This window comes from Antrostomus carolinensis, unplaced genomic scaffold (genome assembly GCF_000700745.2).
Source record: "Antrostomus carolinensis isolate BGI_N321 unplaced genomic scaffold, ASM70074v2 scaffold4303, whole genome shotgun sequence".
In the NCBI taxonomy this organism is placed as follows: Eukaryota; Metazoa; Chordata; class Aves; order Caprimulgiformes; family Caprimulgidae; genus Antrostomus; species Antrostomus carolinensis.
In genome coordinates, this window is record NW_010304295.1 from 38,066 (window position 1) to 55,737 (window position 17,672).

At 35.2% G+C, this 17,672-nt stretch overlaps 1 protein-coding gene across 1 annotated transcript in view; it reads right to left on the bottom strand.

Moving 5' to 3' along the window:
- LOC104522164 (voltage-dependent calcium channel subunit alpha-2/delta-3) overlaps positions 1-17,672 on the bottom strand; it is a gene marked incomplete at its 5' end in the record, with an annotated part of 75,502 nt that overhangs the window by 22,989 nt on the left and 34,841 nt on the right. Inside the window, 3 exons of the mRNA XM_029084110.1 lie at positions 4,506-4,580; positions 8,773-8,853; positions 9,612-9,683. Coding sequence (XP_028939943.1) covers positions 4,506-4,580; positions 8,773-8,853; positions 9,612-9,683 — 228 coding nt within the window. The remainder of the gene's footprint in view (positions 1-4,505; positions 4,581-8,772; positions 8,854-9,611; positions 9,684-17,672) is intronic.

Below are 17,672 nucleotides of genomic sequence, written 5' to 3' on the forward strand. Positions count from 1 at the left end.
GGGGCGCCCCCACATGGCGGCTTCGCTGCCTCGCAGCTGCGGGCGGCCCTGCCCGCCCCGACCCGCCCGGGGGCCGAAGTCACGGGCGGGACATCCTGTCACCGCGGGGAGAATGGGGTGACACGGCCTCACTTGGACCGGGGGAGAAAAAGGCAACGAAAGGAAAGGAGATAAAAGCAGAGTTTCTGTGTATGTGAAACATACAGGAAATTTACATTCAATCGTTGAATTGGCAAGGCCTCACAAGCTATTGCTTTTTATTCTCCAAAGGGAATTTCCAAGGGATTCCTTAGTCCCTGATTATCATGATTTATTAAGTTGTTTGTCAAGACTCATTGCTTTAGAGAAGAACGTAACCAAGAGCTCTTTCCGGTCCCTCTCTGGCAATAGTCATGCGTGAAACCTTCCAGCAGCCCCGCCTTGGAAGTCTGAGGGCTACTTCAGCAACTGTCCTAAACCTCTACAAGTACCTTCTAGGCATCTAGAAAGTACTTTTCTCATCTAACTTAAATTATTCCAACCAGCCTCCCATGCACACACAACCAGTCATCCTAACTGAAAGCAAAAAAGGCAGAAGAAACGAGAGAGGAAAGCTCCAAGAAAAACATTGTTAAACATAAACCCAATAGGATAATCAGCACAAAAATGCAGTTAGCTTAATGATTAAATATACTGGTCAGCGTAAGATAAAAATCTGGTGCATCAGGAAGCACCCTTCCTCAGCGACTGCTTGCTATCCTGCCTGTCTGCTCAGTGTCCCATAAGACAATTCCTTAGAAAGCAGTATGTCAGCTTCAGAACTAACAGATACGGCCACTGGGGTTAGTAACGCAGGAGTCTAGTAATATTCTAGCTTTACATCATCACAGGAAAATATAATAGCAATATAAACCAGCGTGGCCCAAGTCAGTAATCAGTGTAATTTGAATGTAAACGCTAACCTACCCAAATAATTTTAGGTAGTGCCTTTGGTGAGCTATCTAATTCCAGCCCTACAGGCCTATTTTCACATACTTACTCTCACAAATTTCATGGGATGTTTTGCCACTACTTACAATGGTATCAGAATTTGGCCTGCAATATGAATCTAAGGGCCCAAGCCAGCAATCACTTCACTCTCAAAAACTCCACTGAAGTCAACAGAAGACTCCCATTATGCACTACTGACAGAACCCAGAGGCAAAAATGACTCTTCCAAAAACCAGAAATTAACAGACCATGAATATATCATGAGTTCCCTGTAGCTGACAGCTTATGGGCTACTGCCCAACATTGTGATTTTAAAAAGAGAGACTGTTGTATAAGGTAATGAAATAAGTACCTTCAAGATGTACACTGGGACGAGGGATAGTAACAGAAAACCACCTTTTGCCTCATTAAAACATGCCACCACAGAGAAATAAGGAAAGAGGATAACACCCTTTGTCAGTCTAACTTAAAGCTATCCACTGTTCTGGATTTCATTACCTTCTGTTTATTAAAATACCTATTCTGTAAGGAACAAATAGTAACATTTTTGAAGGAAATAATTTGCCAAAAGGGAAAGGGACAGTACAGCAAATGCATCTGTTGTCAAACTCCTGTGATGTAGATAGGGAACTTGCAAATATTACCCTGGTTTGCAAATACAGGCTGTCAGATGTACCTGTGATACCTGAAGAGTTCAAAAGCATTTTTAGGAATCAAGACTAAGTAATGATTTTAGTATTGTGAAAATTGGGGAATACTATAAAGAACAATGCATTTATATCCAATTTAGTATGGGATATTAAAAAAAACCCTATGGATTTTAATACATACAGAGATGAGAAAAAATATTCTAAAAGCAGTGGCCAGTCATGAACTAAAACCAATCCTTTATCACATTTTCCATTGCAACAGATAAAAATTTTGAAGACAACTCCCCACACTGGCATTTCCCACAAGAAAAGAAAGTTTAATATAAAAACTTTACATCAAAGCGCAACATTTATTTCAGCATTTTAACCACTGAGGTGAATTAACATAACTAGACTAATATAATTTTTCAAATAGCAAATTGTAGGAACAGATAAAGAATGCTGTGACATTTTAGACCTAGTCAGTGTGCTTGTAATTTTGGCTCTTTTGAGCAATTTTTAGGTTATGTCTATGGTGTAGCTGGATGTGAGATAACAGCAAAATTACACAAATAGTCAATTGACATGGATGAGCTGAGGTAACAAAGCAGCGAAGATGCAGCAGAAGAGCCCTGAAGATGCATTAAAAATCTTTGTATGTAATCCAGGTGCTCTAAGGAGGTTTTGTACAGTCCCTATTGCTGCCTCTTCTCTGCTATGGTAACCAAATAAAGCTCAGCAGGCAATCTCAGTCAGAAAAGGAAAGAACATGGATAAATAAGAAGTCAGAAAAATACAGAAAACATGACAACAAAATGCTGAAATGCAGAAAAGTAAGAGTAGAAAAACATTACAGCAAGGCTGAAAATACTGGTTGTTTATTACGATAAGACTCAAAGACTCAATCACAAATTATTTCACAAGGAAAGAAATGGAAAAGAAAAAAAAAGATCATGAGCTTCTGCTTCCCTTCACAAGAACTATTCCTAATGAAATTTAAAAATAAAATTCAAAATAAAAACTGCGCACAAATGGTTACAATATGAAAAATCACTACTATGAGAAGTCAAACAGACTGACGAAAATGAGTATCTTACTATGGATAACAACAGTACCCGCTCTAAGAACTCTTAATGTTAAAATGTAAGAACCAAATGTTTATGAGCAGATGTCTATCTGAAACTCTTAAAAGTTATACTGACTGCTGCGAGATTTTCCATATCCTCTTACTCAGTTTCTGCATCTTCCTCAGGAACAATCTCATGTTGGACACTGCTGGAAATGGGATTCTGGACTAGATGGGTCTAGGTGTGGTGAATCAGTCTCATAAATCCTACATTTACTTACTTTTGAAGTATGTAATATCTTGTAGAGACAAAACACATTTTGACTGAGGGGTGAAATGCTTAGGTATTAATTTAGAGTTTTCTATCTTCCTTAAGAGATAGCTGCTTCTACTGAGGCTACTTCCTAATATTTACATATTTGGGTAGCAGATGTCCTAATTCCCATAAAACAAGAAGATACAAATTCATCATTATGAAAAATAATCTGTGAGGAGTGTAGAGGTGAAAAAAAAACAGTCACTGGAGCATGTTAATTTAACTGACAGTGGTCTGAGCTATCTATTGGTGGATATATAGCTTTAGTGACTCATCATTGGAATGGTAAAAAAGCCAATAGGATAATTTGCAAGAGCCATTTCTGAGAACTGTATTGCTTATTGGTCAGTAATTTGCCAAATTTTCTACAGGTATAATCTTTCTTTCCACAGTTGTGAGAAAAATCTACCATTCAGAATCATGGATCATATTCTTAGAAGAAAAATGACAATTAAATAATTTATTTTAAAATTCTTTCCAAGATACTATAATGCCTCTTTTTGCCATTAGATTATCTGTCCATTCTACAGTGAAGGTACTGAGGAAATGTTTTTCCATTCATTCATGGAAGTCTCCCTGTTGAACTTTTCATAAGCTTTACTCCAGTTAAAAAATAAATGGAGAAACAATAAATGCAAATACAAATGTTAATTAAGTGTTTAATTCCTAGCCCAAATCTTAGAAAGACAAATTATTTTGCTGAATGAAACATCAGATATGCTAATGACTTAATAAATCATGCTTTTCAATAATTTTATTTTTATATTAAATTATCCATCCAATTAATATTTCTGTTTTCTACTAAAATATTGTTGAAATCAGACATTGCTTGAAGTGCCTGCATGAGGAATACATATGGCATCCATGTGTATATAGCAGTGGAATTATTAATACTGATGCTTTGCTAAGAGTTGATAGTGATGGAACATTTGCAAGTGCTGTTCCTAAACAATGATGCAATCAAGAATGTACCAGTTCTCTAGGGTGTTAAGTTGATAAACATTTGCGTAACAGGCACTTATATTTTTCTTGCTGTGATTAATGCAAACAAGATGATAAGGGAAACTAAAGGCAAAATTTGCTGCTATTTCTCTTTTAGTACAAAAATCCCTTGTGCCCCTATTTTGCTTAGGAATATGCTTTATTGAAATTTCTGCACATATATTAAATTAACTTTAACACTTTAACATGACAAATAAGGGTTATTACACAGCGATAGAGCATTCCAGCATTCCATTTCAATGTAAAATGAACATAATTATAGCAATTTTTGGCTTTGCCATTTTGCAGTAATGGAGGCCTGCATCTTTTGCAGAAACAACTTATATATTTATTTTCCTTGATTTTTTTCATGCTTTGTTTCCAGAGGTAAATGTACAAAGAATTATAATGTGTTATAATGCAATATAAAGTAATTGGTCTGGTTTATTTATTTTTTAAATTAATATTACATTACTCACACTAAAAGAAAAACAAATGCAACATATATAGCTAAATAAAATAGATCAATAAATAGTATTCTTACCAAAGGCCTAAGTTCTGGATGAGTCAAAATATATCCGTTGTTTGTAATTGCAAAAGCATACCCATGAATACCTAACTGTAAGAGAAAATAAAAAAGAAATACTAATTAGCATGGTCTCCAGTAAATTCTTAAACAAAAAAAATCAAGCAAGAATTTAGTTATCCAGGGCTTAAAGCTGGCATTCATAGCCCTTATCCACATAGTATTTCATTATAACATATGCAGAGCTCTGATCTTTCACATTTTGTGAAAATGAGAACCTGTCATTGTGATAAACTCAGCATATAGCACAATTTTAAAATGTCACACACGCTTTGTTATTTAGGGCACTTATTTCTGCATGCTTTAGAGTGAACTAGATAGATGTATATATGAGACATGATAGCATGTGGCATATACCACAGCACATGCCAAAGCAAAGAGATGATAGAATTCAGTAAAATCACATATTCCATAGGAGTGGCTTGGTTCAGCTTACTTCGCTTGTTCAAGAGACGTTGGAAAACTACAATCATTCAAATCAATGGTACTGAATGTAGAGTTATAGTGAGTGAGCAGTGGTCTGTCATGTGTGATATTTAGATCTTCCAGTCTTAAAGGCATTTTACCTTTCTGTTAATTCAAGTTCATCTGGAACCACAGAATGAGGCATATTTCTACTAAAGAAACTCCTGTAAGTTTACATATTTGTACTGAGTGGAACTATGGGAGATCATTTGAAAACACTGAAATGCTTTATGAGGCCTAATGGTGTATGTAATCAAATTTAGTACTGTACTTATTTAAATAACAATACTACTCTTTTAATAATATGCCTATTACACAGTTGATTGCACCCGCTGAATGCAATAAACATACCTTCAAGTCATTCATGTGGTCATTCAAACATCCCTTCTTAGCATAAACACGTTGCTAATGTAGAATCTTTCTGCTGCTTCAGTATGTAACTTTTACCGTGGAAAGAGTACATCTCACTATACTTTCTCACTCTTTTTTTTCCAATTCTGAAGTAGCATAATAAAACAACCCATATATCTTTATTTGAGCATCTTGATGCACTGAGGTATTAAAAAAACAACCAATCAACCAAAAAAAAAATTCCAGCACTATCTTGCTTTGGTATTTACATTTCTCACTACTAACAACATTTTTATTTTACTTCAGTATGTTCTTAAATGCTTTGCTGAAGTGAGTCCTTAGGAATTTGACCGGCATAAAGCAATGTGAGCAAGGTTGACATGTTAGAATCATTTCTAAGAGGCAAGTAGGACAGCGAGTCTGCTAGTTTCAGTAATTTTCTGGAAATATAAACCAGAGTATGATATTATGGCAAGGTCACAGAGAAAACATACCAGGTAGATTTATACCATCTCTCTGTGAATGATTGTATATGGTCAACTGTATCTGCCATATAGAAGATTGTTTCATAAATTAGCGGTTTTCCTAAAGCAATAAACTTCAGTAAAAGTAATAGAAGGTGATATGTTCTTGGCTTCTCTTCATAAAGGAGGTATAACCAAAATCATAACAGTGGACATATTTTACCTATTATAGTATGACAAGTGAACTAGCTGTTGGCTAAATATCAGATCTCAAGTATAATTGTCTGTGTTGATAACTGCAGAATGACATCCAAGCAATGGAAGTCAGGTAAGGAAACAAATGTGGGTGGTATACTTCACAGGAAAAAATATTTTCCTATTTGAAGCATACCCAGACTCCAAGGACAGTATTTTATTGTATGTTGTGCAATATGTGAAACTGCACACCCTCTGCACTTAAAATGCTTTGGTATGAGAGATACTACCACTTACAGCACTATTGCCATTTTAAACCTTGAACTCTACCTCTAAATGACAGATTCAGGAACAAAAAAAAACTTTTCCTAACTGTTGTAAAATGCCACATGAGAAATAAGTATTACTAAATCCAACCATACCTTATTCAGGAGAAACTGCCACTGACATCTGGGGAAGTTCAGTCTAGACAATGACTGCTGAAAATAGCTTATTGTTATTATTCATCTTCCTCGGCGTAAAATCCACCCCATCCAAGCTGAGAGAATTCCAGGTCAGCAGAATCCTATTTCCAACCAATCATTTTATATCCCTGTGTGAATTTCATTTCACTTGCTGCCTCTACAGGAATGGGTCCCAGGGGTGATTATGCTCTTGCAATTGCATCGTCTTTTTACTGTTCAGAAATGTTTATGGTATGTGAGACTGGAAGTTATAACTCAAGTGATTTCACTAACCTGACTGTATTGCATGATATTGGTGCCTGCTGTAATAATCCTCTCTTGTACTACATCCTGCAATATAAAACGTACCTTCAAGTAAAAAGTCTAATATTTAGAAGAAGGATTGTATATTACTTCCACAGAAAACTAAGTCTTAAAAAAATATAGTATCATATGACAAAAGCTGAAATTTTAATTTCCCTGCCTATCTTCTCCTTTTTTGAATCACTCTAGCTCTGCCGCAATACCTGTTATTCAGGCCCCACACTCTTCCTAGGTTCTTGCATTCAGACTATATCCAAATCTTACAGATGACTTCTGAATTACATCACTGTGATAATGGCCTCTTCTATCCAGCCATGCACAGCCAGGCTTTCATTTCTGCAGTTACTACAACATTGTTCTTTTTCATTACAAATGAAACTTGCTCTACCCATAGCTCCTTAGAAGGCTGTTCCAAAGATTGTTTCCATTGCTGCAAATCTTGCTCCTTTCTCTTCTACCTTCTACTGATTCTGTATTTTTGCATACACAAAAGTATACTATAAATTGTGGTCAGCTAACTTTGGTGGATAGTGCACTGAGTGTTCTCTGCCATTTATCCTGACAAGCTATGTCTCTGTTCACTATGTTCCGATGTCAACGTGTAGTCATCTGCTGCCTCTTCGCATAGTCTGCAGACTTTTTCCCAGCTGGGATAGCCTTTCTATTCTGTGTTTGCATAGCATTTAGCCTTTAGTGGGATCCAGGACACAGGAAACTACTCCAATACACCTTATCAACATTATTTCCAGTATTTTATGCATTATTTTTATCAAATTATCATTTAACTTAAACTTTCCAGTTACTGCATATTGATTTACAAAATCATTTGGTAATTGCTAATGTATTCAAATTAGAATTAAAATCGATAGGAGGATTTTTTTTTTTCCTCCTAACTATAATTATCTACAAAAACATGTAAAAATATTCAAAGGCACTCACAAGTCAGCATATTCTTCCAACCTCTTAGAAATCAGTAAATGAGAGCATGGTGGTCAACTAAGAGGAAAGTATGACGTACAAATTTATGCTCAGCAGAAAGGTAGAAAATCGAAGAATCTTTGAAATGGTTGGTGGAACAACTGCTGCAGCATGAAAATTAAATTGTACAGTGGCAGTACTGGAAGAGATGTGCATTCAGCATAGGGTGGTGTCCTTTTTTCTGGTTTTCAGAAGAGAAAATTTCCAATAGCCGATCTCTCTAGAAAACGCTGTCTGTGGTATTGTTATGTGCTTATTTGTCTTGGAAAAAAAATTACGCGAGGACTTAACTGGAAAATGTTAATTTCATTTTCATTTGTGAATAAAACAGCACTAAAGCATTTCAGACATAAAGAAGTAACATAATACTAATGTATTGCATCAAATTTCAATTAAAAGTAATTATATCTTTGCCTTTGCCTGAAGCCTACTTTTACTGAGTTACAAATGTTTACCATAGATGAAGCCCCTCAAATTTTGAAAACTTTTCTGATAATTATTTTTTAAGAGTTTTATAGTAGAGTTATCTCTGACTTTGGAAAACTATGTAGAGGGAAATCTGGTACATGGAATTGGGGACAGGAAGTGCTTCACCCAGGCAGAAAGCCTTAAGCCACATTAAGGATAGATTTTTCATTTGGTTTCCATACAAAGTGTTGCAAATTTTCAGCATGAATTTCTGGTTATGTTGTGTAGTATTCTGGTTATGTTGTAAGGTTGAATAATTTCATTGATTTTATTATGGACAATACTTAATATTACCTTCTACATCACACTGTGATATGCAAAAATGTGAAAATCAAGCCATATATTAATTTTGGTATTAAAAACTGGACATGAGCTCAGGACCAATGACATTTAGCCATCAGATACTACAGAGCTAAAATTCCTGAGGAAAATGAGTGAAATAATGGAGCTACATTAGTATAAGCAGTATTAACATGCTAAATAAATTATATTATAGATATTATTCTGAGTATAAAGGACATATCATTTGTATATTACCTTGTATTTTGGAATAGTTTTTAAAAGCTCTTTAACTGGAACGTCTGTGCCAACTACTCCCAGAAGAATCCCTTTAGATCTCTGAAAAGAACAATAAAAAATGTACTCAGAACCACAATAAAGAACATTCTCACTGCTCATTTCACATTACAGCTATTTCACAGAAGTGAATAGATAACAGACAAATAATTTGAAAAGTGGGGGAGGAGATACTGGTACATCTCATCTGATCAAATAGTCATTTAATCAATAATATTGCTCCTTTCTACTTTGTTTGCAATTCACATAGAAAAGGCATGCAAACTTTTGATAGCTATTGAGTCCCTCAACAGAAAACTTCCTCATGCAAAATAGTTTTTGAATGAAAAAGTACTGTTAAAAATACATTACTCCCTTATTTCCCAATTTCTCCCGCCATTTAATAAACAAAAAAGAAAGATGAAGCATTAACAGGGAAGTACATGTAATTTTCTTTAATAACCTGTTAAATTAGTAAAGATAAACAGATACATTCATAATATACATATGATTAATTAAATTCAGAGTTTTTTGAAATAGAAGTCTATCAGTGCAAAGAAGAAAAGGATATAGATTATTTGCTGTAAGTAGGTGATACAGAAGTAAAAAAACTCTAAGGTCTCATGTCATCTGAGATTTTTTTCTTAGACAAGGTTTCATTATTTTACTACAGTAACTAGAGCATAGTTATCCATACTCAGACAAAATAAGAAGAAGAGAAGAAAATTTTTCAGAACAGGCTAAAATCTTATTAGGTCCCTGAAAGCAGCTTCATTGAAGTCACCCCATTATCACATGGCAGAAATAGTCTGAGTACTTACAGTCTCATTTTGCTTACTAAATACTGGCATGGCAACAGTTGTCATCAACACCAATCCCTGATCATCAGCAAGCTATATTTGAAAAAGAAATATTATCTCTAAGAACCAAGGAACAATTACAGACATGTAATGGCAGTTTTGAATTACATTCTCTTCATTTTAAATGAGATAAGGCTATTTTTCTAAGTGATGCTTATGTAGTTAGACTTGCAGTCAGTGTAGCCCAGCCCAGCCTCCATCTCAACTATACCAGCTCTGCCCACCCCACCATCTGCATTGGCAGAAAAGATGCCTCATCTTCACTCCTACTGCAGTCTCCCATGAGGGATATGTAGGGGCTGAAATGTGGATTGTGGAAGCAGCATGTGCAGTAGCAAAGCAGCTGGAGCTCTGTTCTACATCTTTCCCAGTGTCAGCTCTGCCAACATTGCCTCAGGCTGTTTTCTCCCAGCAAGGAACAAGAGGTCATGAGTTGCATGCACTTTGTTCTGGTCCAGACTGAGATCTCATCAGCTAACACAGCGACAGAAAGGATGACAGCCAGTTAGGATCCCAGGAGCATCTTTGCTCCATCCGGTTTCAGTTTGCTGGACAAAGAGGCAGCATGAAGCATTAGCTTATTCTGCACATCAGGTTTCAACATATTTCTTCAATTTAGGGAGAAAACAGATCTCCTGACCTTGGTTCCATTCAAGAGAAACATGTAGAATGCTTATTATTGGCCACAGGAGAATGACATTGCTCAGACTATGGTCTCTTCACTCTTCACACCCTCTGGTCAGACTACATCTTTACCATAAGGCAAAGGCTAACAGCGATGCTCAAGACAAGCACTGCTCTGTGTGCCTGTAGATCTTCACTGCCTACATGTGAAAGATAACTCAAGCAGGAAGTTGAGAGTTACTGTTAAACTCTTTCTGCCTCCATAATTTGGGAAGATGTTTAAAGTTGAAGAGGCTTATCCAATATTTAAGAGCATGACATATCCAGTTATAATCACAACTGGAGATTTTGTAGAACACAATGTAAGTCTGCTCTGTTGCATCTGTGTTTAGCCAAATGAACAAGGCAACAGAGACGGTCTTCCTGAAAAATACTGTAAGTGACAATCATGCCCAGTTGCAACTGTGATATTCTACTACACCCCTACATCAGTATCACATTTTCTGTACTCAGGCAGTATTTCTAATACTTTTTTTTTTTGAGAATTGCTCCAGTTTTGATTTTTTGTTAACAAAATTTTCATTATTAAATCAAGCAACAGCTATCAACTCCCCACATTTTCAGAACACAAGTCAAATATCATGACCAAGATATTTTATGAAGCATGTTTCACATTTACAAATCAGGCAACTAAAATCTAGAACACTGCATGTCTTGCAGCTCCCAGTCTGCTTCAGGAGGGTTTCAGTTTCCCAAACAAGTACGTTTCCTGAAACATGGCACTATCTCATGGTGAGGAGGAATGTTTCCAGACATCAGACATGAACACAAAAGGGGCTTAGGATCAAGAAAGTTTACATCTGATAAGGAATCAATAGGGACATGAGGTGGAATCAACCTATGATCATGTTTGCTTTTTTGTTGTTGTTGTTTTCATTTTAATAATAGATATTTCCAGCCCTGATATAATCCTTGATCTAGAAATAAGTAGAAAATTATTAAACAAAACAAAAAAAGAATACAAAAACCCAAACAACTCAGCAAAACACTGGGAGCTCAGAGTTTGCACTTGAAAGTCAAATGTGGCTGGAGTAGTATTAGAATTTACTCTCCTTGGCCAGAATAGTACAGTCAAGCACGCTGACATGATTTGTATGGAGAGGAGCCTTCTGTGGTATGACAGTCAATAGTCCCAAACACATGTACACCAGGAAGTGAAAAAGCATTCTGCTGATTATGGGGTGATATCTTGGAGCATTTAGAGATTTTATATGATTGCCCAGGGTTGTTGTTCTCTGACATCATGTACTTGTCACGTATCAGTACAGTATTATTTTACAAGTCCACTCACTCTCAAGAGATTACTAGAAACAATTTGTTGGACAGGATGACAGCCAAGGGATTGTCAGTAAAGTTTTAGGGTGTTTGAAATTCTTTACGTGGAGAAAAAAAAATAGTCTGGAGTTCCTGGTAAATTCTGAGAGAACAGGTAATTAACTCAAAACTAACTATGGAAGTATGCAGAGAATGATTGCCCTGTAATTATGACACCAAGAGCTGGCTGCTGCAATAATTTCTGTAGAGTGCAGTCTTACAGTGCAGCCTGCTTATTTTGTGATTGTTTGGCAGATGAACAGGTTGTTAGCCACTTCCATAAGTAGAGTCAGCAAATAACTGGATGATAGATGACTTGTATTTGCAATGTTTCACTGAGTTACCACCTCAAGTTGCAGTATTTGCTTCACAAAAATTGTTAGATTGTGAGAAATTTTACGCTGGGGAAGAGCTCAGCTTTATTCCCTGGGCAATGACATTTTGGCAGAAATACTTTGAAACAGTAGAATGTTAGCCACTGGGTATTTCTGCTAAGACAATTATCACAAGAATCCATTAATAAATTGCAAAGGAAGGCATGATCTAGGTATTTTGCATTGTTACTTTGCAAGTCTGACAATTTCTTACATATAGCAGAACACTAACAGCTCATGCAAGTGTTTGAAAAAATTAGTGATTCTGAGGAAAAAAAAAAAGTAATATGGTCTCTAATCACTGATAAAACTTCAGCTTATATTAGTTACACTCAGAATGAACATGTATCACTGATATCCTCAGGAGTGGCTAGGGGTTTGTTTTTTTTTGTTATCAGCAAATAATTAGAAGTTAACACTTAATGAAAAATATTAAATATCACAAACTCAGAATAACAAAATCAATACATAATGATAAAGTCTCAGAACAATTGTACTAAATATAACAGTTGGGGATTTAGTTTTTTGTTGGTTTTGTTTTTTTTTTTTTTCCAAAAATAAAATATAGACAATTCTTATGATTCCCAAACTCATCAACTGGACGTCACAAAGTCATAGGCTCAGCAAATAATTATGTAGGCATGTAATAAAGAAAACACTGTAGTCAAACATTTCTTACAGAAAACATCTTGAATTTTTTTTTTGTATTTTAATAAGCACAAAATGCATGTTTCTAAGCAGGCAACAAATAACTTGGTTACATATAGAATGAGGGGTTTCTTTTAGTGTTATTGGCAAATACAGAGAATGATACTTCTCTTAATATAATGCAATAACATCACCAGATGGATGGTTACTAGTTACACACAGTGAAGGGTCCTTGGGAATTACTGAGATGTGAAGCACCATGAATTTAACCTCAATCTTTAAATAGGCTGTACCTTATCCAATTTTGTCCTTCCAGTCTCTTAGGAGTAACTAATATGAGTAAATAATACTAATAGTTGCTGCGATTTTTACAAAGGTGTACTTTATGTGGCGTAATAATTTCCCACAGTTTGTTGATTCAAAATTGTTTAAAGCTACAAGCTAAGCTTACTTGGTTCATCCTCACTAACACCCACATAGTCTGAGGGTTGTCAGGGTTCATGGGAAACAGAGTACGGTTTGACAAAACTATATTCATACAATATTATGTTTGTTAAGTATATCATTTCTGTTGAAATAAAATGTTTCCGACAGAACAATTGTGATCATAAATAAGAATTAATTTGGACCAAAGTTGACCCAAATGTTGGAACCTCATCTAAATATATATTTGCGGAGCCACTAATAACTTTCAATTCTTCCACCACTCTGTTTTGAATTCTTCTGTTCTCGAAGAAAACTCTCTATTTCTTTTCTTCCCCTCTACTACTATCCTGAGTTTTTTCCAATGCTTAGTAATGTCTCTTTACACATCAGTCTAAGTATTAACAAATCAAGCTCCATTCTATTTCTTCAATCTTTATATCCCTGATATGTGTCCAAGTTTATTCTTTACCTGGGGCACCAGGTATTTAACATACATAGGCTCTGACTGACATTAAAGTCCTGTCACTTACCTATTAAGTAGCATATCAATTACTGTGTTTTTATTTTCTTCCAGCGGTTACATAATATCAAGAAAAGGGTGAGGAAACAAAAGCTGCTTCATCTTCAGCCCTCCAGGAAAATAAAAATTCCACTGGCAAGCTCCAACAGTTGAGGCTATCAACAGATGTGAACTAAGGAAAAGGTATGTGCCTTGAAGTGCCTTTTGAAACATTTTATTGTCCAGTATTTTTTGCTATAAAATTAAACAATATAAGAAGCAGCATTCAAACACATCTAAACACTTCTCTGATTCAGTACAACATCCTGCAGGGTGTAAAATGGAACTAAATCAAAATTGGTGGAATAGTACAAAAATTGTCAAATAATGTTTTTGTTGGATATTGCTGCCATTTCCTAGGAATGAAATTGTCAAAGATGCTTCAGAAAGTTTAGTTTCTGAATACCACTGACTTCTACCAGGACTTAGGCATCTAATTTCATCAGGGCCCTGAAAATTCTAGATAGCTATCAATTGTTGTTGCCTTTTTAGGAATATTGGCAAAATATAACCATAAAGTAATAACTGAAAAAATAGTTTAACAGTTTTAGGCCACATCTGTGTGCTAACTTCAAATGTGTTGTTCTACTTCAGTCTATCTGCATAGAGAAGCTTGTTAAGATCCCTTGAAAGTTTTGAAGTACGTCCTGGTTTCAGACATCAGTGTAAATTCCAGTTTCTTCAAATTCTTGGTTTTGGATTACTGGGAAAAGAAGGAAACTAACGCAAATACAAGATAAGAATTCAAGAGCAATGCTTAAGGCACTGCCAGATACTTCAGTCAGCAAATAAAAATTAGTTAAATTAAAATGACATGAGAAAATAAATATAAGGATCCAAAAATTTTGTATAGAAAAATAAAAATGGAAAAACATGCAATAAATTACTCGTGGCTTTTTAAAAAGCTATTATAAGTATTAAAGTCACTTTCTTAGAGAGTCATTTCTTAAGAAAAGCAAATGGGGCCAGGCTTGTATTATGTATTAATATTTATAGAATAAATATTTATTTATATACTTTCCTATATATATTTAGATATGTATTTATAAAAGCACTAATCATCCTAAATGTCTGACATGAGCAAGCCTCCACTCTTGCAGTGTAAGTCATCTTCATGCTAAACAATACAGAACTCTGATTATATGCAGTATGGCACTAAGTGCCTGTCCTTTCAGATTTTCCTTACTCTGTTAGATATTTATTCTCCATAGAATAGCAAAAAGTTCCTTTCATTCAGGAAACTGTTCATCCATTTGAATACTGGAATGTTTTATTTTGCAAGTATGTAATGTTATACAGGGAAGTAGACTACCCCATAAAATACAGTGGTCACTGTTTAGGGGGAAAAAAAAAAAAGAAAAAAAGAAAAAAGAAAGGACCTAAAGTTTAGTTTAGTTTCTTCTGCTCCAATGCAATTAAGTTGTTCTCTGACTGATTCATTTTGATTAAGGACTGCAGTTGATGAGTTTTGTAATCAATATCTCCCTTAATGAATCAGGAAGATACTTTCATGAGAGGAAACACAGATTGTCTATGCCACTTCACATATGAAGGCATCTTCCTTCATAAACACAGTCTGTGCTTCCTCTCTAAATTCAGTTCTCTCAAACCTCAGTAGTCATCACTATTCTAGTCAGACTAATCTATTGACCAGTATTTGTCTGCCTGTTTCCTCAGACAGGACGGGACTAGTGGACATGTCTAGGAGTCCTCAACAATGTATGAGACTTGAGTGGCTTCTGCTGTATACACCAGTAGTTTGATCCTGAATAAATTCTCCACAGTAATGTGAAAGGAATGTGAAGGCTCACTGCAGTCTTTCTTGTGCAGGACTGCACACTACGTACTGGAACACCTGAACCCAGGCAGACCATGTATGCACAGGCAGAGTTCCTTTGCCGTAAGATATTTTTCCATATAAAAGTTTCTCTTCTGAAAACCAGAAAAAGGACACCTCCCTATGCTGAATGAACACCTCTCAGAACTCCTCTCAGTACTAAAATATAATATACAATTATATTTTCATATTGCAGCAGTTGTTCCACCAGCCATTTCAAAAATCCTTCAATTTTCTACCTTTCTGCTAAGCTGTTAAATTTCTGATTTAATTCTACATTTGAATATACTACAAATTTCATCTTCTGCTAAGACTATCAACTCACAACAGTATAATTACCTCTAGGGTTTATTAATAAACCAAAAGCAACAAAACAAACCTCAATTTAATTTCCTCCTGAGCTTAGCTTCCACTCAAGAACTTAATTAATTCATTTTCTTTCCTTCTTGCCCTTAGCAGAAAGTGTTCCCATCTCTTTTACATCATGACTGAAACCATTAGACCTCTTCTATCAGAGGATTCTGTGAATATTTAAGCAGAAATGTGCCACCTTTTAAGCAGAACCACCATTACAAGAAAAACACAAGGTAACTTTAGCCTCTAAGATCTACGAAATGCCAGTGATTTGACAGTGCTTGACTGGATAATGAACCTAAAAAAGTGTTAAACTGGTGTAGTAACAATTCATGGGAATTCAGTGAATATAAATATGTGTGGATTCATGCATATGAGTATATATGCTTAAGGGAGACTACCAAACTGTACAGCCCCCTCAGATGTTTCTTATTCCTTCAAGTCTGGAAAGATATGCTCAGATAAACACAAGTAGTTTTAACTGCTATTATTCCTATGGCACTCTCAAATATGGAATTACAATGGTAGAGCAAAAATATATGTATTTCAATACTTGAGTTCAGTTCATTTGAAGTTTGAATGAGTTATGTTATGGAATATTCATTTTCAACATGTTCAATAGTATTGCAAAAAATTAAGTTCTTGTAGTTTCTCCAACTTGTACCAGTATGTTGTGCCTCACAATTGCTAGGTTTCTTTGGATGACATTGGCAAGAAAACCTAGAACTAGACCTGCAAAGAAAAACACAGAGTTTTCAACTTGATCCCATGACTTTGTAAGCTATCATCTACCATCTAAAATGATAAGTGAGAGAGACAGCATTAGTGGTTTACCCCAGAAAGTTGTTCTATTGAAAAGCAGTAACAGTTTTAGGCAGGAATCTATAAAAGGGCCATGGACAAGTAGTTTGATAAAATACTTAGCAAAAAATAACAAAACTTTAAAAATCATCTCAAGAATGAAGAAAAATGCATTCCAGGGCTAAATGACTCCTGGCTGTTTAGAATAAAGAAGCAGAACTTACTCTCTGAAAATGGACCAGAGATGTAATGCCTAGCAGTAACAGTTTTATAATTGGAGAATAAATCCTTTTAGAAATAGATTTAATTGTTACAGTTTTCCCTTTTAACTCCTTGTTGTATAGGGTTACCCCCCTCATAATAACCCCAGATAAATCTCCAGAAATTACAAATAAGCATCCACTTACTCCTCACATGAAACATATAAACCAGAGTTTTAGCCTCACATCTAGCACTAACATCCATCTCCCATGACAAAGATTAAGGCAGGCTCCACAATTACTCCAGAAACACACATAAAGGAAAGAAAATCCATTTCCTTAAGTGTTTCCATTGTGGTAATAGGAATTTGAGAAGGATCCCTGAAACATTTTCCTTGGGAGTATATAGTCAAGAAGAGTTACATTATGTTGTCCAGAATTTCTGACACAGAGTTAGTAGTGTCCATATCTATACTGTTACTACAGTGTTATTCTTGTCCACATATATTATGCAATGATAATAATGAAGCCAGGCTTTGCCAGCAATGGATTAGTAAATGTCTCCTGAGATGGAAAAACAAGTAAGGACAATAACAAAGCCTGTATCCCTTTTTAGATGCTATTGTTGGTTTTTTTTTTTAAGACAATATGCAATAAAGTTTCACTTTAGCTGGCTATGAAGTGGCATTTTTAAATTTTGTTAAATATACACATTTCCTAATTGTTACTGATAAATTTAAAAAAGCAAAATGAACAAATGTACAAATTAATTTCAATAAATGGTAAATTTGATGGGGTAATTCTATTTTTTCTTGTTAATTTTTG